Below are 26,111 nucleotides of genomic sequence, written 5' to 3' on the forward strand. Positions count from 1 at the left end.
ATGTACTGTATCGTTCACACTTAAAAAAGTTCAAAAAAATAAAGACATTTCAAATGTCATATTATGTATATATACAGTGTTGTAATGATGTGCAAATAGTTAAAGTACAAAAGGGAAAATAAATAAACATAAATATGGGTTGTATTTACAATGGTGTTTGTTCTTCACTGGTTGCCCTTTTCTTGTGGCAACAGGTCACAAATCTTGCTGCTGTGATGACACACTGTGGTATTTCACCCAATAGATATGGGAGTTGGATTTGTTTTCTAATTCTTTGTGGATCTGTGTAATCTGAGGGAAATGTGTGTCTCTAATATGGTCATACATTTGGCAGGAGGTTAGGATGTGCAGCTCAGTTTCCACCTCATTTTGTGGGCAGTGTGCACATGGCCCGTCTTCTCTTGAGAGCCAGGTCTGCCTTCAGCGGTCTTTTTCAATAGCAAGGCTATACTCACTGAGTCTGTACATAGTCAAAGATTTCCTTTTTTTTCAGTCACTGTGGGCAGGTATTCTGCCACTGTGTACTCTCTGTTTAGGGCCAAATAGCATTCTAGTTTGCTCAGTTTTTTTGTTAACTCTTTCCAATGTGTCAAGTAATTATCTTTTTGTTTTCTCATGATTTGGTTGGGTCTAATTGTGTTGCTGTCCTGGGGCTCTGTGGTGTCTGTTTGGGTTTGTGAACAGAGCCCCAGGACCAACTTGTTTAGGGGACTCTTCTCCAGGTTCATCTCTCTGTAGGTGATGGCTTTGTTATGGAAAGTCTGTCTGTCTGTCTGTCTGTCTGTCTGTCTGTCTGTCTGTCTGTCTGTCTGTCTGTCTGTCTGTCTGTCTGTCTGTCTGTCTGTCTGTCTGTCTGTCTGTCTGTCTGTCTGTCTGTCTGTCTGTCTGTCTGTCTGTCTGTCTGTCTGTCTGTCTGTCTGTCTCTCAATAAAAACACAATAAGCATATGAATAACTTCTCTCCTCCTCTCCCTCCTCCCTCCTCCCTCCCTCCTCCCTCCCTCAGGACACTGCACCAGCAGTTTGAGAGTTATAAGGAGCAGGTGCGTCGCATCGGCGTGGAGACGCGGCGCCAGCAGCAGGGCCAGCACAAGGACGACGCCCCCACCTGCGGCATCTGCCGCAAGACCAAGTTCGCTGACGGCTGTGGACACCACTGCTCCTACTGCCAGACCAAATTCTGCGCCCGCTGCGGCGGACGCGTCTCCCTGCGCTCCAACAATGTGAGAAACCGTTAAAAATCCCTGCCTCCACCCCGTTCTTCTTCCTCCATCCCTTCCCTTCGTCTTCGTTACCCCCCTCATCTCTTCCCTTTGTTCATTTGTTTTGTCAAGATGGCTGCTTTTATGTTGTCTGTGTTGTCGGCTGGGGCTCTGTCACACTTTGGTTGGTCAAAGTGTATTGGAGTTGTTGTTGGAGCTTCAATCCATCCTCAGGTATGTCACAGTTTTGCAAAACAGCGCCCCTGTAATATAAACCGTAGGAGCACTTAGTACGTAGTCCTTTACACAGAATGGACAAGCTGCCAACCAGAAACACCATTCAGCGTTTACAGTATTGACACATACGCTGCAGTTCCGCTCAACATTCCTGTAAATAAGACAGTCACATTCCCCAGAGCCCAAACCTTGTGAATGATAGTGTTGATTCTAGTTTATTTAGTCTAGCTCCCCAGTGCCAGAGGAAGCGTGCGGTATGACATGCGGCGGAGTCCATACTCACCACATGTGGGCGTCGTTTTAAGCCCAAGCCCCACTCCACCCCATGCCATCTGGGCCCCTCTCCTTCTCCTGTCCAGCCCAAGAGAGAGGCCCTCCTGGGTATTTTACCTGACTGTGGGCCCTAGTCCCTGGGCCTGCTGGGTGCCAATCTGTTCCAAATCCGCTAAGCCCAGCTGGAACCCAGACTCACACAGGGAGCAGGACACAGGATCAAGCTTTGTCCCAGGCTGTGGACTTATTATGGGATAATTCTATGAAATGAATTATGGATAATGATAACCGGCCACTAGTAGTGTTGTCTCTATTAGAAATTCCATCAATGTGGAACTAATAATACAGTGGAACAATGGGCTAGGAACTCAAATCAATAGTAAAGTATGCCAATAATTAGTTTGAGCACTAATGCAGTTTATTTCAAAGGTATTTTGAAGTAACGTCTCTCACTGGGCAGAGAACAACGTTTTTGTGTAGGTTTGAGTCAGTATTAGTGTGTGTGTCTGTGTATCAGTGTGTGAGTCAGTATTTATGGTGTATTTATGGGTACTTTTGTGTAGGCTGTAATCTATGTGTGTAAGGTATTTTTGTGTAGGCTGTAATCTATGTGTGTAAGGGTATTTTTGTGTAGGCTGTAATCTATGTGTGTAAGGATATTTTTGTGTAGGCTGTAATCTATTATGTGTGTAAGGGTATTTTTGTGTAGGCTGTAATATATGTGTGTAAGGGTATTTTTGTGTAGGCTGTAATCTATGTGTGTAAGGGTATTTTTGTGTAGGCTGTAATCTATGTGTGTAAAGGTATTTTTGTGTAGGCTGTAATCTATGTGTGTAAGGGTATTTTTGTGTAGGCTGTAATCTATTATGTGTGTAAGGGTATTTTTGTGTAGGCTGTAATCTATGTGTGTAAGGGTATTTTTGTGTAGGCTGTAATCTATGTGTGTAAGGGTATTTTTGTGTAGGCTGTAATCTATGTGTGTAAGGGTATTTTTGTGTAGGCTGTAATCTATGTGTGTAAGGGTATTTTTGTGTAGGCTGCTGTTGTATTGTGTACATATTACAGCCTGTGTGTGTAGGCAGTGTAGACCGGCGCTCTCTCAAGTAGTACTTCCTTCCTTGATCCCCCATCCTACTCTTCCCTCTATCACCAGCCAAGCAGAATAACAGGATTAGTTGAAATTGTAAACTTTGTTTTATTACATAAAACATCTCCCTCCTATTCATGTTTTCCAGTTTAGTTTTCCGGTTTAGTTCAACACGTCGGTGTACCTCATGTCAAATTCAAGCCCGAGCACTTCATGCATCTCTCCAGTGCTGAGTGGGTCAAAACATAAATTTGTTTGACAGGGTGGATGCTAAGCAAGTTTCCTTACATTATTTCAGTTTGTGTAACTCATGTCAAAAAGGCCCACTCTTTGCATTACTTAAAGATGCGCTCTCAAACTTTTGTGTAATATCAGCCAGTAGTTTTGAAAGTGGTGCTCACGAGCCAAAACGGGTCCCCGTTTTTTGTGTGCTACGTCATCCAATTGTGTACTACGTAATCTAATTGTGTACTACATCATCCATTTCGTGTGATAGGTATGATATCATACAAATGTAGTAATTTTAGTGATATGTTACAAATCCAATTCATGCAGTATGTTACAACATTTGTTGTGATTAAGATCCCAGAGAGCATTTTTAACCTCTACAGGATTGGTGGGTCCCCCTCGAGACGGTTCAGTTAACATAGGCTAATGCGATTAGCATGAGGTTGTAAGTAACAAGAACATTTCCCAGGACATAGACATATCTGATATTGGCAGAAAGCTTAAATTCTTGTTAATCTAACTGCACTGTCCAATTTACAGTAGCTGTTACAGTGAAATAATACCATGCTATTGTTTGAGGAGAGTGCACAGTTATAAACTTGAAAAGTTATTAATAAAACAATTAGGCACATTTGGGCAGCCTTGATTCAACATTTTGAACAGAAATACAATGGTTCATTGGATCAGTCTAAAACTTTGCACATACACTGCTGCCATCTAGTGGCCAACATCTAAATTGCGCCTGGGCTGGAATAATACAGTATGGCCTTTCTCTTGCATTTCAAAGATGATGGTACAAAAAAAAACGCATGTTTTTTTCTTTGTATTGTCTTTAACCAGATCTAATGTGTTATATTGTCCTACATTCATTTCACATTTCCACAAACTTCAAATTGTTTCCTTTCAAATGGTATCAAGAATATGCATATCCTTGCTTCAGGTCCTGAGCTACAGGCAGTTAGATTTGGGTATTTAATTTTAGGCAAAAATTGAATAAAAAGGTCCGATCTTTAAGTTAGCAGTAACTTTAATGTATTTTTCCAGCCCTGCGAGTTAAAATGATATGAATCTATCAAACTATAAATTGTTTCTACAGGACTGATGTTCAGTAAGTTATATAGAAGATACACTGTATATACAAAAGTACGTGGACACCCCTTCAAATTAGTGGATTTCACCCACCCCAGTTGCTGACAGGTGTATAAAATTGAACACACAGCCATGCAATCTCCATAGACAAACATTGGCAGTAGAATGGCCTTACTGAAGAGCTCATTTTCTTTCAATGTGGCACCGTCATAGTATGGCACCTTTCCAACAAGTCAATTTGTCAAATTTCTGCCCTACTAGAACTTCCTCGTTCAACTGTAACTCCTGTTATTGTGAAGTGGAAACATCTAGGAGCAACAACGTCTCAGCCGGGAAGTGGTAGGCCACACAAGCTCACAGGATGGGACCGCCGAGTACTGGAGCATGCAGCGCGTAAAACTCGTCTGTCCTCGGTTGCGACACTCACTACCACATTCCAAACTGCCTCTGGAAATAACGTCAGCATGAACTGTTTGTCGGGAGTTTCATGAAATGGGTTGCCATGGCCGAGCAGGCACACACAAGCCTAAGATCGCCATGCGCTGTAAAGATTGCAGCCATTGGATTCTGGAGCAGTGCAAACGCGTTCTCTGGAGTGATGAATTGCACTTCACCATCTGGCAGTCCAACGGACGAATCTGGGTTTGGTGGATGCCAGGAGAATGCTACCTGCCCCAATGCATAGTGCCAGCTGTAAAGTTTGGTGGAGGAGGAATAATGGTCTGGGGCTGTTTTTCATGGATAGGACTAGGCCCCTTAGTTCCAGTGAAGGGAAATCCTAACACTACAATGACATTATAGACGATTCTGTGCATCCAACTTTGTTGCAACAGTTTGGGAAAGGCCCTTTCCTGTTTCAGCATGACAATGCCCCCGTGCACAAAGTGAGGTCCATACAGAAATGGTTTGTCAAGATCGGTGTGGAAGAACTTGATTGGCCTGCACAGAGCCCTGACCTCAACCCCATCAAACACCTTTGGGATGAATTGGAACGCCGACTGCGAGCCAGGCCTAATCACCCAACATCAGTGCCCGACCTCCCTAATGCTCTTATGGCTGAATGGAAGCAAGTCCCTGCAGTAATGTTCCAACATCTAATGGAAAGCCTTCCCAGAAGAGTGGAGGCTGTTATAGCAGCAAAGGGGGGACCAACTCCATATTAATGCCCATAATTTTGGAATGAGAAATCGACAAGCAGGTGTCCACATACTTTTGGTCATGTTGTGCAGGTGCAGCTTGTTCATTGTAGTTAAACAAAATTGATATTTGACTCAAAATGGCCTCAATCATAATCAGATGTATTGACTTCTATACTAGCAGCATATAAGTCACAGTAACTCACAAAACATTGATATTGTCGTGATAAATCGCGATTCACCCTGTGCCGAATAATCACATTCCCAAAATAGACACAGAGACACGATGCAGTACACAGCATTGTCCTGCAGAAGGCATTACAGTTACATGGTGATGCCTGACAAAATGTGTGCCAACCACTCATTTTGGTATTACTAAACCTCTCCCTTCTCCCCAGCCTGTCCTCATAGTAATGTTGTGTTATAAAAGTCACATTTCTGTATCTATAATAGCTCACCAAACAGCAGATATTAAAAGCAGGGTCTGTGTTCATAAAAGAAAACTCAGAGTGCTGATCTAAGGTCAGGCCCCCCCCCCCAACGTGCCATTGGAACACAGGAGTGATGGTTGCTGATAATGGGCCTCTGTACGCCTATGTAGATATTCCATAAAAAAATCAGCCGTTTCCAGCTACAATAGTCATTTACAACAAAAACAATGTCTACACTGTATTTATGATCAATTTGATGTTATTTTAATGGACAAAAAATTAGCTTTTCTTTCAAAAACAAGGAAATTTCTAAGTGACCCCAAACTTTGAATGGTAGTGTATATATTGTATTATAAGCTAGACAGGAAGTTATATATAGGGTTGTGTAAGATGATGTATCATGTTGCTCTTGTCCCCATTTCCTGTTCCTGCATGACACTGTGACACAAAGGTCATGTGTCATGCCGACGTCACATGACTGATATGTTGAGTCATGCATGTTTGCTGTCAAACTCCCTCTGTGTTTCACCACTGTTGCACCTCTAAACAGGTTGTATCACTGAATAGACTGTGTATTAAAAGTGTGTATTGTGGATTTTGCTCATGTGTATTAACAAACGTTTACACCATTCCCTCACTCCTTTTTCCTCTTTCTCTTTTTCCTTCCTCCCTTCTCATGTTCCATGAACCTATATTTGACCTCTGTCTCTCTTTCTCTGTCCACTCCTCCACTGCATCCCTCTATCCTTCCCTCTGCTTCCTCCACTCCCTCCCTCACTTCCTTTTCACTTTCTCACTGCTACCTGGACTACATGCCACTACAGGAGGACAAAGTGGTTAGCATCTTTTCTGTCCTCTCTACTGTACTGTGAATACAACCTATGTGTCCCTTTGAAAATCCCCCAATGGCTGCGTTCCAATCCCAAAGTTTTGACCCCCTTCCCTCCTGCCCTGTAGACTTCCCCTTTTAAGTGGACTGGATTTGTGTGAGTGATATGGCATAAACTACTATAGTCCTATGCCAAGCCTTTTTGCTGTTGGCAAGGTCGAGGTATATTCCTTTGTTACTAAAACCTAGCTCACACAAATCCAAGAAGTGGGTGTCCACAAAGGCTGAAGTGAAGGGAGTAAATGATCAGATTGGAACGCGGCCAAAGCGTTTAAATCCACCTATGGATTAATGACTTAAAGCGAACAGAATGATTCCCTGACAGTTCAGTCCAGGCTAGCTTTTCTCTAATACTAAAAGGCTAGCCTTTATCCTTGAACTTCCACACACATACTGTATCTGTCTGTAGTCCAGATTCCAGACTCTGGGCATGAGCAGATAGTCATAGGGACCATTTTGCCTTGAGTAGAAATAAATGCGATTAAATACTATCTCTGTCTATCACTATGGTATTTTACCATGGACTTCCCCAAGCATATCTGCCTGTAGTCCAGTCCACACTAATGTGGACATTTGGTAGTGCAGTACTAGAGACTGTTTAATCTTCAGTAAGGATATCTGGGTAAAAACGTTGACTAATTCTGAATCCATTGTCTGTCTCTTCCTCTTGCAAAGTGTCTCATAGTGAAGGACAGGGTAAGGCCTGCTGGGTAATGGAGTTTTTGCATGGGTCACTATATCTGTAGTTCTTTAATGTCACACTTCAGCTGCAATTTGGGAAGCGGGCGAGCATGAGCCATGCCTGGCTGTCTGGGTGGGCATTCCTAGACACCCATGGATGGGCACCCCCTTACACAACTCCTCTCTCTATGGCTGTAGGCATGGCTGTGCCAGGGGGAACTGGGTATAATATACAAGATAGGGGGAAACATGGGGTACAAGGGCACAGGGTGTTTGTTGGGGGCTACAAGGGCACAGGGTGTTTGTTGGCACGCAGAAGCACCTTATCTTACTATAAGACCCTTGTTGTGACTGCAGAGGGAATGTGCACACTTATGCCCGTGCATGCTTTACCTGCCTGTCTGTGATGAGCATACAGACCTGCCCCTGCCACTGGGAGACGGGAGGGGAGGCCGAGGCTGGGTTCCAATTTGTACACTTGCCACCTTCCCCTCTGCACTTGTCCACTCCAAGTAAGGAGAAAACAACCAAAAATCCTTTTGCTTCTAAAGCACAGTTTTGTTCACAAGCGTCCTATCTTTTCAGATTCGGATCTGAGGGGAAGTCGACAGGGGCAGAGGGGAAGGATGCAAGTCTTTGGATTGGACCCTGCAGCTGCTTAAGACAGTGGACTGGGGTCAGGGGTGGAGGGTGTAGGCTAGGACCCCATTCCTAGTCCCTCATAGCCCTCGCCTCTCCCTGTCAGCATCTGTCAGTGTTGTCTACGTTCAAATATCAAGACTTCCACACCTTAGCCCAGCTAACAGACTTACACTGTCACTGTTACAGTACATGCCAAGCCTTTAAATCAAAACCCCTGGGTTCGTCCCTTTGTGTGTGTGTCTATGTGTGTGTGTCTATGTGTGTGTGTCGGTTTTATTATTTCTGTATTAATTAACTGCGGTGTGTGGGTTGTCTATGTTTCTAACGGGTATTTAATTCAATTGTGGTAGATATGACTAATTCTCAGAGACACTGTTTGGTTAACCTCCACAATTCCTTCAGTTGATGTCTCAATTAACATAAATTTGAATAACGTATATATTCTGTAGTCTAAATAATGGTCAAATGACATTTATTTCATCATATTACGATACAAACACAGTTATAAATGTACAATTTTCACAAATAAAATAATTTATCATGTTATATTCTTCACAGACAAGAGACTAGTTAGTCCCCCCGAGTCGAGTTGCTTTCACTTGTCTTGGTGTATTAATTGCAGAGTGTTTGTTTATGTGTGTTTAATGTCATCTCCAGATGGCTGCGAGAGAAAGAAAGCGAGAGAGAGAGAGAGAGCGAGAGAGAGAGAGAGAGAGAGAGAGAGCGATAGAGAGAAAGAGAGAGATAGAGAGGGAATGAGCGAATCAGAGCCAATCTGTCTCCTCTTTCTGTAGTGGAGACTCACATACACACACTAATGTACACAGACACGAATATGCAAACACCTCTTTACTGCTTGGACAAACCAGACGCACGCACAGACACACGCACTCACACCGGACACACACATACACACACACCAACTCTCCCACTCCCACACTGCATCGAGCCGACACTGCACTTTTTACAGGAAGGGAATGCACTTCATAATCTCTGTCAGGTTTCTCAGCATTGGATGACTAACCCAGCGGTCTGCCATAAAACATTACTGTAATGCCTTTTATAAAATAACAATAGCGGTGACAGTACCAGGATCAGTTTGGGGTTACAGAAAGGCCTATACAAACAGTATGGGATAATAATACTAGAAGGGTTTCTGTTGTGTCCTTAGCAGTATTGGCTTCTATAGGGTAGAATGCCATTCAGTCTAACACTGAACTGTCTTGTAGTTCACAGGGCTCGGCTGCAGAAGGAAGCCAAGACCTATTCCTAGTTGATCTATAGCCTTATTTACACAAATGGAGCATTATCGTGTTTTGTGGTCGTCTTTCTTCCTCGTCTGTAGGATTTACCATTCCCTGACGGATGGTAGTTTTCTGCCAGGCACTGCTGCCTCCCCATATGTCAATCTGTCGTTGAGGGCTGTACTGAGCGCGCTCACTGAACACTTTATTCTCCATTCCACCACCCTGGGCCTCCATCTATTCCACCCAGTTAAGGGAAAAGACGACGTTTACAGAATTCCCAGCTATTCCCGCCGCCGCCGTGCCCGCTGTTACTGTCGCTATCCCCACCTCCCCTGTTTTGGCAACAGAAACGGCTGGATAGAGTGTCTGAGATGGAGATGATGGAGGGGCGTGGGGTAGAAAAGAGCGTGTTGATTAATGACGGCTGTAAGATGTCGCCATTCGTCAAGTCGGTCTGCCTCGTCAGGTGGGTTGCTGGTACGAGGAAGGCGGTGGTTTGTTCGGCAACGCAGGTTGTGTAGGATTGAGGTTGTTCTAACGTTGGTTAAACGTTGTATTTTGGTTTTTGCTGTTAGTCTTTTTCAGTCAAACTTTTTTGACAGTGCCTGCCGCTGACATGGTTTAAATCAGTCATAAACATGACTTAAGACCTGTCATTTGTTGTCGTGCCCTTTTATGGCTAATCCATTTAGAGTTGGCTGCAGGTGATACTGGGTAGATATGTGTTGTGATTTAGGTTAGTCTTGTAGCCCATATGAGGGTCGTTAGTTTGTTTGAGGATGATGATCTATTATGATGTCACAGAGGAGGCCACACAGTTCGTTTAGCTCCCCACTAACTTGCTGTTCCCAGTCTTGGCATTGTTAGTACAATCTCTCTCTCTCTCTCTCTCTCTCTCTCTCTCTGTACTCAATGACTTGGTTACCATGGTGAACTGCATTCTGTTAGGCAGGGTGAGATTGGTGCAGTAACACATTAGAAATGGCATTGCTCATACTCAAGACACACACACATTCGTTTTACTGTCGTTGTGGAGACGAAACAGTTGATTTCCATTCAAAATCCTATTTTGGTCTGTGTTAGGAACCCCACCCTATTGTGTGACACGTAATATGTGAAGGGCTTCCTTGCTTGCTGCTTAAGCATGGTTAGTGTGTGATGGCAGCCAATCAGACGGCTCGCTCAAGAAGCAGCCCACTGTGGTGTCACCTCCAGTTCATCGCACCGCGTCCTGTGGAGTGCCATGTGTCAGTGTATGTGTGTGTGTGTGTGTGTGTGTGTGTGTGTGTGTGTGTGTGTGTGTGTTCTGGGCTGTATTTCCTTGTGTGCGTGCTGCTTGAATACGATCTCATTCAAGGATTAACCATCGGATTAATTTCTTTCGTCTTCCTCAACCATGAGAAAAAAATCTCCCTATTTACTGTGAAATGTAAACTGGACCTTTTTCCTTCATCAATTCTTTGCTATAGAGTCTAAAATGTTAACATTTCTTATGTCCTCTTTGAGAGGCATGCAAATATTGACCGCGTCCCTAAATGGATATTTGAAATGATGGCCTTAATACTGTCACTATAGGCCTACCTAATATATACTTTACCTTCCTGGTCTGATAAAAAGGGATTTCCCAGAATGCACTCTGAATGATTGATAATGTTAATGATAATCACCAAACAGCTGAATAATTAAGGGGAGGGAGTATAAGGGATATGGTTTAGCGGTAGCATAGCCTACCGGCCCTGTGCACGGCTGCTATCTGAAACCGGCTGGCTGGTATTGTCCTGACTGATGATGATGTTGAATAATGGTGAGGAGCTGAGGGGATTAGCTGCGGTCTACTCCAATCTAACCTGCCTTAGAACAGAGAGAGAGTGTGTGAGAGAGAATGAGAATGAGAGTGAGAGAGAGAGATATGTGTGTGAGTGAATGTAAGTGTGAGAGTGTGAGAGAGAGAGAGAGAGTGAGCGAGAAAGAGAGAGAGTATGTATGTGTGTGTGTGTGTGAGAGAGAGAGAGAGAGAGAGAGAGAGAGAGAGAGAGAGGGAGAGATTGTATGTACTGTATGTATGTGTATGTGTGTATTAGAACAACTGAATGTGTGTGTGTGTCCAGCTCGACAGCTGTGGGCCACAGCTGCACACAGCTGATTTACTTTAGATTAGTGTGGCCTGGAGCCAAACAGAGGATTCAATCAGGGTACTGTAGGCACGATGCGCGCCGGTTCGCTAAAAAGCTAACCGCAAGCTGACTGCTAAAGTAACTGTCCATTCGACCAACCATCAAAGAGCAGGTTTCACATAAGGTGGTGTTTTGGGATGCAAACAAAGACTTCTAAACGACAATACAAGGAATAGTACTTTCCCTCCATTTTGGATTTGTACCATCGTTCTAGACCGTGGGATTATACACTTGAGAAAAGATAAATCTGTTTTTCTCTGCGTTGGGAGGGAGGCGATTTTCAGTAGCCATGGCTACATGTGAGTATGGAACCTTTCTTTGATGTTGCTGTTGTTCCATTTAGGGTTGTTGTTCGTAGGACGGTCAAATAGCTGACTTGAGTTGACCAATGATTTCTACCAACAGTAGGCCATTTTTATATATTTGTTATTATTGGGGTGGCAGGTAGCCTAATGGTTAGAGCATTGGACTTGTAACCGAAAGGTTGCAAGATCAAATCCCCGAGCTGACAAGGTAAAAATCTGTCGTTCTGCCCTTGAACATGGCAGCTAGGCCGTCATTGAAAATAAGAATTTGTTCTTAACTGACTTGCCTAGTCAAATAAAAAATATACTATTGTGAACAGCAATCAGTTGATGCACCTGTATATCTGTGACTTGTCCTCTCAAATCATGGTCTTCCACAGTGTTATGTTCAGATTGATGCCAATTTCCTAGCTTTCACTTACATCTTTTCTTCAGGGCCGATACTGTAACCAGTTATTGAATTAAGAATGTTCTTCTGGTACCTGTTGTGGAACGATAAATAGCTTATGGTGGATATTGTAGCTGGCTTTCCTTGCTGGCCAGTTAATGTTCTGTGGCATCATCCGCTGTGGGAGATTAACAGCCTTGTCCGCCATAGGCAACATGCTACTGCTTTCTCCATGGTAACGACATCCCATCCATATCAAGCCTACTCTGTTTAACTAGATACTGCGTTCATATTGGATCATCTTTTAAACATTTGTAGCCTTGTAGAATATGTTGAATTTTCTCTAGTGGTAACAGTATTATTACAAATATGGGATATTTTTTGGGCTGTTTCCTTATCTCAATGTGTAAGTAAAATGCTGTGATGTTTCACAGAGCGCATTGTAACCTACAATGAGCGTATAAAACATTAAGAACACCTTCCTAATATTGAGTTGCATCCTAACAGCCTCAATTCGTTGAACTCTCCAAGGTGTCGAAAGCGTTCCACAGGAATGTTGGCCCATGTTGACTCCAATTCTTCCCACAGTTGTGTCAAGTTGACTGGATGTCCTCTGGGTGGTGGACCATTCTTGATATACACAGGAAACTGTTGAGCGTGTTGCCGTTCTTGACACAAACCGGTGCGCCTGGTACCTACTACCATACCCCATTCAAAGGCACTTCAATCTCTCGTGTGCCATTCAGAGCGTGAATGGGCAAGACATACACAATCCATGTCTTAAATGTTTCAAGGTTTAAAAATCCTTCTTTAACCTGTCTTCTCTCCTTCATCTACACTGATTGTAGTGGATTTAACAAGTGACATCAATAAGGGATCATAGCCTTCACCTGGATTCACCTGGTCAGTGTATGTCGTATGTCAGTGTATGGCGTGGGGTGGGGAGGGGATCGTGGGGTGGGATGGGGAAGCGTGGGGGAGGGGGGAGCGTGGGGGAGGGGGAGCGTGGGGAGGGGGAGCGTGGGGTGGGATGGGGGAGCGTGGGGTGGGAGGGGGAGCGTGGGGTGGGAGGGGGTGCGTGGGGGAGGGGAGCGTGGGGTGGGATGGGGGAGCGTGGGGTGGGAGGGGGAGCGTGGGGAGGGGGGAGCGTGGGGTGGGATGGGGGAGTGTGGGGTGGGGGAGCGTGGGGTGGGATGGGGAAGCGTGGGGGGAGGGGGGAGCGTGGGGAGGGAGGGGGAGCGTGGGGGAGGAGGTTCTAGGGTATTTTAAGAAACCTTGATCCCCTGTCTGACAGATGAGCTATCACCAATACTCAATCAGAGTCAAGAGACTAAAATAAAACATGAGAAAGAACATAACGCTGTGACTAATACTTGCTTGTGTCTTACTAAGATCCTCTATCTGTCTGTGCCTGTTTGTAGTTCTGTCACCAGTCCTGCCCTCTCCTTGCCTGTATAACAATGACCTATTGTCTGTCGAAAATACTCCAAGCTAAAATACTCCAAGCTAAAATACTCCAAGCTAAGCCAACATTTCGCTAGCGTCCCACCCACGGTTCACACTATTCAACAGCCAGTGAAAAATCAGAGCGCCAAATTCAAAACCACAAAATGTCATAATTGAAAGTTCTCAAACATACAACTATTTTACACCATTTTAAATATACACGTCTCCTTAATGCAACCACGTTGTCCGATTTCAAAAAGGCTTTACGGCGAAAGCATAAAGTTAGATTATGTTAGGACAGTTCCAACACAAGAAAAACCACACAGCCATTTTCCTAGCAATACAGGCGTCACAAATACCAGAAATTCAGCTATTATGCACTATCCTTTGACGATCTTCATCAGATGACACTCCTAGGACATCATGTTACACAATACATGCATTTTTTGTTCGATCAAGTTGATATTTATATCTAAAAACAGCCTTTTACATTGGCGCGTGATGTTCAGAAAATATTTTGCCTCCAATACTGCCGGTGAATCAGCACAACAATTTACAAAAATACTCATCATAAACGTTGATAAAATTCTAAACTGTTATTCCAAGAATTATAGATGAACATCTCCTTTATGCAACCGCTGTGACAGATTTCAAAAAAGCTTCACGGGGAAAGCACACTTTGCAATAATCTGAGTACTGCGCTCAGAAAAATACACTAGGCAATACAGATACCCGCCATTTTGGAGTCATCTAAAATCATAAATAGCATTAGAAATATTCACTTTACTTTTGATGATCTTCATCAGAAGGCACTTCCAGGAATCCCAGGTCCACAATAAATGTTGTTTTGTTCGATAAAGTCCATAATTTATGTCCAAATAACTCCTTGTTGTTTCCACGTTCAGTAAGCTACTCCAAGTGTAGGAAGCGCGGCCAAAATGTCATGACGAAAAGTAAAAAAAAGTTAGATTTACATTCGTTCAAACATGTCAAACGTTGTATAGCATCAATCTTTAGGGCCTTTTTAACTTAGAACTTCAATAATATTCCAACCAGACGATTCCAGTGTCTTGAAAAACATTTTGGAACACAGCTTCCTCATCACGTGCATGCGCGCCAATGAACTCATTTGCTTTCCTGAGTCAACAACTTCCAACTTCCTCTGTTCGCTCTCTGTTCATCATAGACGCCACAAACAACTTTCTAAAGACTGTTGACATCTAGTGGAAGCCTTAGGAAGTGCAAAATGAACCCTAAGTCACTATGTGTTCGATAGGCAATGACTTGAAAGGACTACAAGCACCAGACTTCCCACTACCTGGTTAGATTTTTCTCAGGTTTTTGCCTGCCATATGAGTTCTGTTATACTCACAGACACCATTCAAACAGTTTTAGAAACTTCAGAGTGTTTTCTATCCAAATCTACTAATAATATGCATATTCGGCCCGAGTAGTAGGCCGTTTAATTTGGGTACGTTTTTCATCCGGCCGTGAAAATACTGCCCCCTACCCTAGAGAAGTTAAAAAGTGGACTGCAATGGATATGTGACAACATCTGCAACCCCATGAGTCTTCTGATGTTAACCTCATAGAAATATAATTAGATGTCTATAGTATTGAGGTATTGTATAGTATTATGCATTCTCTGTCTAAGAGACAATGTTAGGGTCAATTCCATTTCAATTCAGTCAATTCAAGGTTTGCTTTTCAATTAAGAAAATAGGAATCGGAAATGGAATTGACCATGCTCTCTTTCTCTCTATAGATATAGGCTACTTCTGCATACTGTACATGTATGTAATAGCTAACCTCCTCATCTACTCCTTCACCCCTGTAGGTAATGTGGGTATGCAACCTGTGCCGTAAGCAACAGGAGATCCTCACCAAATCAGGAGAATGGTTTTCGGGGCCGGGGGCGAGGCAGATGAGCCTGGGTGGCGGCCTGAACGCCCCGCCCACGGGGGGTGACACCCAACGGGGGGACAGGAAGCTACTCCGCTCCAGGTCCCAGGCCCCGCCCTCTTCCAGCGGTAACGCAGGGGCGGCACCCAACGGAACGCATCAGCCGCCAACGGTACCGGCCAAGGGAGCGTTGGACACCATGCCGGCGTCACGCGCTCGGAGCGAACCACCACGAGACAAGTAGGACATCATTGACACAAACGCTCTAATCCCCAAAACACTTTCACCTGTCCTCTCACAATCCCTGCTTTCACCTCTCTGGCTGTAGAGGCTCAAACCAGAGTCTACGTCACTGTATTGGTTATCTAGGGTCCTGTTTTGATTGCTGATAGTACTTAGTATTGTTGTAAATGCCACTTTGTACAAGACTTTCTCTCATCCACTCTACTATTATCACCTCCCCTTAATCCCTTTGATTGTAGACACTTAAAGGAATAATCCACTCGAAAAGTAGCTTTTGGTATTTTTTTTTTTTACTTCCTAAGATGCGTTTTGCGTCATCATGATGATGTGGCAAGTTACAATTAGCTTCTTGAAAGTCCTATATCTTGAAAACTTAATTGCTGACATGCAAAACATTTTGGGACTTTATCAGAGTCTAGTTATTGAATATCCTGGGCCTCTTCTAGATGATATGGTAGTTTTTATATTGGGTCTTTTTTATTGTTGTATATTTGAGTCGTGTTCAAGTTAGTCCTCTTTAATATATTTGACTTTGTTGTGATTGGATGAATTAGGCTAATGCAGCATCTGTTTTGTCTAACAGGGTCTTGTTGACACCGTCAGTTTACACATGTAGCCTCATTTGTCTCATTCAACATTGGACATACTTTGGTCATATTTTCTCCGCGTTTGACAGGAACTCAAATCCTCTGATGTTGGGAGTGACCCATTTTCGGTGTGTGTTGTGGTATATGGGTTGCAGCACTTGATTTTTTAATCCCCACTGGATCAAAAAGAATGGTGCTGTCCAAGCTTAGCCAAAGCAGAAGCTGGGTTACATGTTTTATTCTTGAAAGGTCCATGATTAATATATTTTGTTTTGTGTCTAATGGGTAAGTCCATTTCGGTCCGGCCTGAATGCATCACTCAAAATGCTGGCCCTATTCCACACTGTTGTTGGATGATCCATACCCAGGTTAACCATCAGTAGAAACATTTTCCCATGGAAAGAGAATCTCATTTTAGTTCTGTACATATTCTTCCATTTTGAATTATTTCCCTGTCTTTATCATCATTGCTTTCATTCAACCAGTAATAACTGGTACTGACCATAATTTGTCCAGTATATCTGAGTAGGCTTTTTTGTTCTTACTACATGGTATTATGTTAACAAAACAACAAGTGTGTAATGTTATATCAATGTCCATTATGGTCACCTTTCTCTTCTCTTCAGGAAAAGACCTGTGTCCCTCCATGAGCAGAACGGTAAGCCCGGTGGTCTGGGTCGTGGTAGAGGAGGCCGGGGACCCCCAGGGAAGCTTCAGACCGTGGCCTCCCAGGAGGAGTTCTGTGGTCCTGGGGACATAGACTGGCGGGACGGCCGGCACCTGGAGAAGGTCCGCTCCCATGACTACCCTGACGGTGGCGACCAAGGAAATCGCCCCGACCTCCGGAGACGCCCCCCGGAGGAGGATGAGCTGGAGCGCAAGCGGCGCCAAGAGGAGGAGTTCCAGACGCGTTACCGCAGCGACCCCAACCTGGCGCGTTACCCGGTCAAGCCGCAGAAGGAGGAGCAGGAGATGCGCATGCACGCCAAGGTGTCGAAGGTGCGCCACGAGCGGCGCCACAGCAACAACGCCATCAATGAGGTGGGGCTGGAGGGCGGGGGAGGGAACATGGGGGATGTGCCTGAGAATCGTCTCCGGAGGGGTGGCGGTGGGGGTGGTGGAGAACCGGACCGCAAGGCATCCTTGGAGAACCACCGCGCCTACTCCATGGACAGGACTGTAGGGGGTGGTGGGGGTGGCGGAATGGGGCAGGGACCCCAGGGAGGTCCCCCCCTCCTCAAACAGAACCAGAACCACGGACCTCTTCAACCATCTGGTGGTGGCCCACGAACGGGCCCCCATCCTGGTGCTCCTCACCCCCACCAAGGACCTCCCCCTCCAGCAGGCTGGGACCCCCCTAAGGGACCCCACTCCAGCCAGCTGGAGCCCAATTCCCAGGCAGCCATGATGCACAAGGCTAGGAGGGAGAAGTCCGGGGACAGCCTGCTGCGGAAGGACTCCCAGAGCTCGGACCAGTCGGAGTCGCTGCGGCCGCCCCCACCCAGGCCCTACAAGAGCAAACGGGGCGTCAACAAGAGGCAGATGTCTATCAGCAGCTCAGAGGAGGAGGGCGCCTCCACGCCCGAGTACACCAGCTGTGAGGACGTGGACATGGAGAGCGTCAGTGAGAAAGGTCAGATTACTGCTCTCTCTCTCTGTTAGCTCTTCTCATGTCAATATGATTGGTCACGCATTCAGATATTTTAACATTGGAAGAATGATCAAATCTGCTACCTGTGTGGAGAGTGTCAGCAAGAAAGGTCTGATTCTTCAGCTTTCTATCAGATCTAATCATCTATATTAGCTGGTTTTGTGACAGTGTTGTCAGAGATTGTCAGAGATTACGACATTGGTGGAATGATCAAACTTTCGTTAGATTTTATGGTTTTAAGGTCACCTGTCGGGTGTCGCTACTAATGCAATATTCTTTCTTTACTTTTTTGTTATCAAAATCGCTTTGCTCTAGGTTTCCATAAAAATAAAGAATTTCAATGTTTACTGGGACTGTATCTCCCTGCCTATAATGTGCTATAGCCTTGACTCGGTACAACACTGTCATTCACCTCTGAAGCCAAACCCTATTGCTTCCCGTTCTGGAACAGGACAGGACAGCTCTCTTATTTAGGAAACGTCCTGTGATTTAGGCCAGCAGATTTGGCAGAATTAGGTCAGTGGCTAGTCGGCTAACGCTACGTAAAGCTTCCCCGCCAAACACCGGTTGCATCCTGCCGTTAACGGATAAAATATCATCGAGTTTGGGTGTCACCATTGTGGCCGGCCGCATGTTCAGTTTTGGCCTCTCGCTTGCTCACGCCGGCCTGCAACAGCTTTGCAATTCACTCTTCTTGACTAAATTAAACTATGCTATTTTAGCGGTTAGCGTGTCGACGGGGGATGCCATGACGACGGTTGTTGTTTTGTTTATCTGTGTACTCATCTCACTCACCACTAACCACCACCACTGGTCGCTCCAGGCCAATCCCAATCCCAAATTAGATTATCAGATTAGGTTAACACATGGGAATAGGGTGTTTAATGGGGGCGACAGGCGGAGAAATAGTTAGAAAGTTAGCTGTCATAGCTAGCAAGTGTTTAGCAGTGTTTACTTTAGGAGTACGCCAGTCCCAATCCAGCATGGGATTTACTTTTGATGTTGTCCGCGGTAAACAAATTCAGAGACAGGACAAGACTAAACGCTAAATGTAGCTAAGTGAAGTGTAACTCAGCTGTGAAAGCCTGGGTTCATGAGGACAATGCATGTCCAATGAATACTGCTTCATTATATTATTTTTGGATAAAGTATTGATGGTATAGATGGATATATGGTTGGTTAATCTAAAATCTTACAACGAGACAATTCGGTCAACCTCCGTGTTGTTGTGTGTTTTTCATTTACAGTAAAACACTTGAACTGCTCCAAATTGTAAGCGAGGGTACAGATACACCCTAAACCTACTTTACATGCTATTTAGTAGACCTGCGAGACAGCTTTACTGTTGCAATCAAACCAGTCAAATGAGATAGTAAAACGTTTATGCCATGTAGTCTAATATCTTGCTGGGAGGTTAGCAGTTTGAATACGCTCCTGATGCAGGCTATATTTTGCAAAATTAACTAGGGCCTTTATAAAAGCCCAAGGATGACACCTTTATGAAATTAAGTATCTATTTAAAGATGCATTTGGGATTGATTTAGGAGCTAAGAGTGTATTTTGGGATTGAATAAGGAGCTAAGAGTTTGCTGTTTACAGTTTACATTTACATTTACATTTAAGTCATTTAGCAGACTCTCTTATCCAGAGCGACTTACAAAATGGTGCATTCACCTTATGATATCCAGTGGAACAACCACTTTACAATAGTGCATCTAAATCTTTTAAGGGGGGGTTAGAAGGATTACTTTATCCTATCCTAGGTATTCCTTAAAGAGGTGGGGTTTCAGGTGTCTCCGGAAGGTGGTGATTGACTCCGCTGTCCTGGCGTCGTGAGGGAGCTTGTTCCACCATTGGGGTGCCAGAGCAGCGAACAGTTTTGACTGGGCTGAGCGGGAACTGTGCTTCCTCAGAGGTAGGGGGGCCAGCAGGCCAGTGGTGGATGAACGCAGTGCCCTTGTTTGGGTGTAGGGCCTGATCAGAGCCTGAAGGTATGGAGGTGCCGTTCCCTTCACAGCTCCGTAGGCAATCACCATGGTCTTGTAGCGGATGCGAGCTTCAACTGGAAGCCAGTGGAGAGAGCGGAGGAGCGGGGTGACGTGAGAGAACTTGGGAAGGTTGAACACCAGACGGGCTGCGGCGTTCTGGATGAGTTGTAGGGGTTTAATGGCACAGGCAGTTAAAGGAGGGAGTGGCGATTCAGCCAGTCTGATTGGTTGGCTTCCTCAAAAATGTCAAGTAGTGGAAGATAATATAGTAAGGAGGAAATGACAGGAGAAACCAGACCTAAGGTTCATTTTAGTGTTGATGCTAATTCTTCAGTGTGTTTTTAGACAGTGTGTGTTTGTGTGTGTAGGCCTATCCATCTGCGATGCCCTCCTGATGACCTCCTGATGATCTCCTTTAGGTCAAATCACAGAATTAAATAGAACACTATAATATACAGTACAATGTATATAATAACACTGTGATACATTGTTATGGATCAAATAAATTATAAATACATTATTCACAGAATGGTTGTCCTGTCAGATTAGTGTAAAACCTGCAGCATTGATATCTGACCTTACTACACGGTCAGGGTGAAGTGAAATCTGAACCTGGATCAGCCTCTAACATTGACCAGATATATCCCTGTTAATAGAAATAGATTCAGGATGAGAGGGGATAGTCTCCAAATTCTCTATGTTTTTTGTAACTGTGACCATTTGACCTGAGTTTTTACAGGTACATACAGTAAACATTGATTTTGAATAGCTAAACATTCATCATCGGTAGTTATTATTAGCCCGTTAGTACCCAGAAAAGAAGTGCTCCAGATCGTGTGATCTGATGTACAATATTCATCTGCTAAAAACAGAAAAAGGGCACAGTCAGCACTTTGAATCGAGGAGTCAGCAGGAATGCTTTGAAGTAGTTCCCCCATTGCACTTTAAAATTTCAAACAGTTGAGTTGCACCCCTCAACTTTACCCCTTACATCCTCTCTCCTCTCCTCTCCCTCCTCTCCTGACCACTTACTTTCCCTTAGCTCTTTATACACACGTCTCTGATCAGTGTCCAAGCTGGCTATGGTCCGTGCTGTAGGTTCAGGGACTTGTCCCTATTTCTAAAGTCCTACACCAAAGTCCCCATCTAATTTTATTCTGCTATTCTGTTGACGTCATCCATTGAAGACTTAAAAGGGTGGATGAGGCCTTGAAGGAGGTATGAGGCTTTGGAGGACGTGTGGGACTGGGTCGATGGGTAGAGCTGGTCTGGACTGAAGTGTGGCCATTCTCCAGTCTCTCTGTCTCGCCACCATCTGTCAGTATGGCTGGTAATGAGAGTTGGGCGACAGACGGACGAGGTCCCAGTTTGTCCCCTTGTCTCCTGGGTGTTGGATTGAGTTGACTTAGTCTGACGACGACTGAAACTGACTTTCTCGCTTTAGCTTGAACCTCTCTCTCTCCATCTCTAACTATCTTTCTGTTTATCTTATCTATCTGTATCTCTCCCTCGCTCTCTCAATTCAATTTCAATTTAAGAGCTTTATTGGCATGGGAAACATATATTTACATTGCCAAAGCAAGTGAAATAGATAATAAACAATAAAAAATGTACAGTAAACATTTCACTTCCAAAAGTTCCAAAATAATAAAAACATTTAAAATGTCATATTATGTCTATATACAGTATTGTAATGATGTGCAAATAGTTAAAGAACAAAAGGGAAAATAAATAAACATAAATATAGGTTTGTTTGTTCTTCACTGGTTGCCCTTTTCTTGTGGCAACAGGTCACAAATCTTGCTGCTGTGATGGCACACTGGTATTTCACCCAATAGATATGGGAGTTTATCAAAATTGGATTTGTTTTCTAATTCTTTGTGGGTCTGTGAAATCTGAAGGAAATATATTATGTGTCTCTAATGTAGTCATACATTTGGCAGGAGGTTAGGAAGTGCAGCTTCCACCTAATTTTGTGGGCAGTGTGCACATAGCCTGTCTTCTCTTGAGAGCCAGATCTGCCTTCGGCGGCATTTCTCAATAGCAAGGCTATGCTTACTGAGTCTGTACATAGATTTCCTTCATTTTGGGTCAGTCACAGTGGTCAGGTATTCTGCCACTGTGTACCCCCTGTATAGGGCCAAATAGCATTCTAGTTTGCTCAGTTTTTTTGTAAATTCTTTCCAATGTGTAATCATTTTATTTTTGTTTTCTCATGATTTGATTGGGTCTGATTGTGTTTCTTTCCTGGGGCTCTGTGGGGTCTGTTTGTGTTTGTGAACAGAGCCCCAGGGCTCTTCTCCAGGTTCATTTCTCTGTAAGTGATGGCTTTGTTATGGAAGGTTTGGGAATCGCTTCCTTTTAGATGGTTGTAGAATTAGCGGGTATCGGCCTAATTCTGCTCTGCATGCATTATTTGGTGTTTTACGTTGTACAAGGATATTATTTTTTCCAGAATTCTGCATGCAGAGTCCGTCTAACTCTCTCTATCTCTCACTCTCTTCATCACTTTCTGTTTATCTTATCTATCTGCCTCTCTCTCTCTCTCAACTCTCTCTCTCTCGCTTTCTCTCTCTCTCTCTCTCCAGGTGATTGGGACTGCCATCCTCTGGATCCTGCTGTGTGGCATGTAAGTTTCAGGAGAAAGTGACAGATTTAGGTTTTGCTTAAGCTGACTCAACTCAGACTCACCACCCTAGGACACACACACACAGACACACACACACAAATGCACGCATAGACACACACACACACACACACACACACACACACACACACACACACACACACACACACACACACACACACACACACACACACACACACACACACACGCAGCACACACACACACACACACACACACACACACACACACACACACACACACACACACACACACACACACACACACACACACACACACACACACACACATTCTGCCCTATTAGTTTCATTCCCTGCAGTGTCTGAGTAAGTGTGTGGGCGTACTCTACCCACCATTCATTACTAAATATAGATTCTTACAACATTATAAACAGTCCAGTCTAGACATAATTGCTTAGAGTGTAAATTGATATAGTATGTGTTTATTGTGGATGGGCAAGTCCCTCCTAGTTGGCCTGGGTGGGAGAGTTGTCTTCATAAGGGGAGCGAGGGTCTTTCTTTCCCTCACTTGTTTTACCTTTCTTACCCTCGCTCCTCTCCCTCTATGTCGCTACCTATATCCCCTCTCTACCACACCCCCCTCTCCGTCTCTCCCTCTTTGCCTCTCTCTCTGTCTGATGGAATTAAATCTCCCCCTCTCCCCTACTCCCCCTCTACAGCATCCAGTGACATGGCAGCCATCCAAGGAGGGCGACCACTTAATCGGACGCATCACTCTGAGCAAAAGGTCGGCCATGCCCCGCGAGGCAGGCTCCTTACTAGGGCTAAAGGTAAGAGGGAATCACTAGCTGCATCCCTTTCAATTACTGTAGTATTACCACATTAACCGCTGTATATTGTATCCTGAGACCGTTGGGTGTAGGACATCAGAGCCCCAGGCTGTGTGATGGTGTATTGTTAAAGGATGTGTATGATAAAGGAAGTATGGGAAAACGACCACACTAACCACTGTCTATCCCTGTGTACTGAGCCAACCCGGGTCTCTAACGTCTGACCTCCACATTAGGCAGCCTCGCGGTTAAGAGCGTCGGGCCAGTAACCCAAAGTTTGCTGGTTTGAATCTCCGAGCCAACTAGGTGTGGGAAAACAAATCTGTTGATGTGCCCTTGAGCAAGGCACTTAACCCTAATTGCTCCTGTAAGTTGATCTGGATAAGTGTCTGCTAAATGACTCAAATGTAAGTGATGCTAGTGTACTATCCACAGAAGTATATAATAAAGGAAACTATGGGGACGTACTGTAGATTTGTACTCAGCTGAGACAGTATCCAGATTGTCATACCGTCATACTGACCTTGTACCTTACCAGGATATTCGGTGATACTGGCACTGAACACAAGGGGCAGTGTTTTAATTACACTGTTATCTCTATGTACTGAGCTCTTGGTCTTGTGACTGAACTGCCCTTGTTCTGTTTCCCTTCTAGGTTGTGGGTGGGAAGATGACAGAGAACGGGAGACTGGGGGCCTTCATCACCAAAGTCAAGAAAGGAAGTCTGGCGGACATTGTTGGCCACCTACGAGCTGGTAAGAAACGTAGAAAAAAACATTCAGGCATTCAGGGTTATCTGCTGGAGAAGTGTTGCACATCAGTCTGGTAGCTCTGTGAGATTGTCTGTGGGTTCTTTTTGAGCTGCGAAAATCTCCCATTTCTACCTGAACACTGTTTGTGTTGTGAACAGAGGTTGTTCAGTAAAGCTCCAGGCTGGGTTGAAAAAAATAGAGGTTAAGACAACGTAATAATTCCATGCGCCAGCGTTAGAAAATAAACACATTCATTTGACCAGCGCTGTTGCTGATTCTACAGAATTAGCTTTGAAAACGTTACCAGTGGTCGGGACATCAAGCAATAAAGTGGCTGTAGATAATTTGAAAAACATTTAAATGAATAGAATGACAGTTAAACAATTCTGCTTTAGTTTGCTGAGTACACTGCGATTGTGTTTATTTTCCACTTTGATGGTGAACTTTCTGTACCGGTACCATTCACTTCTAGTCATTTTCACTCCGGCGCTGGTCCAATGATTTTTGTTTTTTATCTAACACTTCTGCATGGAATTATTACATTGTCTTAACCTTTGTTATCTTTAACCTAGGCTCCATGCCTACCCATGAATCAGCTGTTTTAATGTCGGCCATCTTGTTTCCTGTTTTCAAGGTGATGAGGTACTGCAGTGGAACGGGAAGTCGTTGCCGGGAGCAACCAAGAAGGAAGTGTACAACATCATTCTGGAATCCAAGGCGGAGCCTCAAGTGGAAATAGTTGTCTCAAGGCCTATTGGGTAAGACTGACTTCCTGTGTGAAATGCTAAATTCCCATTTTGGAATCGTTGTGCGACACACTGCAACTATTTTGGACTACTATTACTATATTGCGACTTTTGTGTGCCCTTTTTTGACTATTTCTAATTTTGAAGTGAAATGTTGACGGCCATTGTCTTCTTTGCCTAAAAGATCTATCCACCGCATCATTTCCAATAACTTCTTGAGAAAGGTGTATAGAGCGTATCAGTAAGTACATACGTATTGCGGACATAGTGACCGCTATGTCGTACGGTAGTCCTTCCCTGAGGCCTAACCCTGATGTAACCCCTAACATCCTAGACCTTAGAAAACCCTTATAAGGCAAGTTCCCTCTCTTCTCTCAACCCATACGTCTCTCCCCTGTGTGGGTATGAACTACCTGCTCTCTAACCCAACACCCAGTTTGTGTACGTGTCTGTGTTTTTCCTTTTCGATACAAACAAACATACGATTGAGGTATTGTATGTGCTGGCACTCTGTATCAAATGAGGATTGGTGATGGCTGTTGATCAGTGGCTATTGCAGAGGTCTGTGCAGAGGTTTGATGTAATCTTCCTCCCATCTTACAGAGACATACCAAGAATTCCAGAAACATCACATCCTCCTTTAGAATCAAGTAAGTGTCAACAAAGCTTTGGTTTACCTTGATGAACAATACGACATAGTTAATTGGTGTTAGTATACAGTACTGTCTACCCACTGAGTTGTTTGAGTCTTTCACATCCTGGTTCTTTCCCCTGGCAGCGGGCTCTAGTTCCTTTGAGTCTCAGAAGATGGAGCGTCCATCCATATCTGTCATGTCCCCCACCAGCCCTGCTACCCTCAGAGCCCTCCCCGTCATCCTGCCTGGACAGCTCTCTGTGAGTACTGGATATATGCTGGATCTACACTGGACTGTACTGGACTATACTGGACTGTAATGGACTTGACTGGACTGTACTGGAATATACTGGACTATACTGGACTGGACTGGATCTGCACTGGACTGTACTGGAATATACTGGACTGTACTGGACTGTACTGGACTATATTGGATCTATACTGGACTATACTGGACTGTAATGGACTTGACCGGACTATACCGGACTATACTGGACTGGACTGGACTGGACTATACTGGACTGGACTGGACTATACTGGACTATACTGGACTATACTGTATCTGCACTATACTGGACTATACTGGACTATACTGGACTGTACTGGACTGTAATGTACTATATTAGATCTATACTGGACTGTACTGGACTATTCTGGACTATACTGAACTGTACTGGACTGGACTGTACTGGACTATACTGGACTGTACTGGACTATTCT

At 44.3% G+C, this 26,111-nt stretch overlaps 1 protein-coding gene across 5 annotated transcripts in view; it reads left to right on the forward strand.

Annotated features, from left to right (window-relative positions):
• Positions 1 to 26,111, forward strand: part of LOC106588706 (regulating synaptic membrane exocytosis protein 1) — a 124,441-nt gene that overhangs the window by 32,192 nt on the left and 66,138 nt on the right. For 4 of the 5 annotated variants that reach the window (XM_045691174.1, XM_045691177.1, XM_045691175.1 and 1 more), the window contains exons 2-13: positions 1,006 to 1,222; positions 6,507 to 6,518; positions 7,247 to 7,267; positions 15,292 to 15,596; positions 16,813 to 17,819; positions 22,414 to 22,454; positions 23,149 to 23,259; positions 23,915 to 24,014; positions 24,646 to 24,769; positions 24,942 to 24,998; positions 25,361 to 25,407; positions 25,536 to 25,651. In XM_045691174.1, coding sequence (XP_045547130.1) covers positions 1,006 to 1,222; positions 6,507 to 6,518; positions 7,247 to 7,267; positions 15,292 to 15,596; positions 16,813 to 17,819; positions 22,414 to 22,454; positions 23,149 to 23,259; positions 23,915 to 24,014; positions 24,646 to 24,769; positions 24,942 to 24,998; positions 25,361 to 25,407; positions 25,536 to 25,651 — 2,158 coding nt within the window. Of the gene's footprint in view, positions 1 to 1,005; positions 1,223 to 6,506; positions 6,519 to 7,246; positions 7,268 to 11,228; positions 11,615 to 15,291; positions 15,597 to 16,812; positions 17,820 to 22,413; positions 22,455 to 23,148; positions 23,260 to 23,914; positions 24,015 to 24,645; positions 24,770 to 24,941; positions 24,999 to 25,360; positions 25,408 to 25,535; positions 25,652 to 26,111 lie in introns of those variants that run through there. The other variant, XM_045691176.1, reaches the window with a different exon arrangement.

This window comes from Salmo salar, chromosome ssa12, assembly GCF_905237065.1.
Source record: "Salmo salar chromosome ssa12, Ssal_v3.1, whole genome shotgun sequence".
In the NCBI taxonomy this organism is placed as follows: Eukaryota; Metazoa; Chordata; class Actinopteri; order Salmoniformes; family Salmonidae; genus Salmo; species Salmo salar.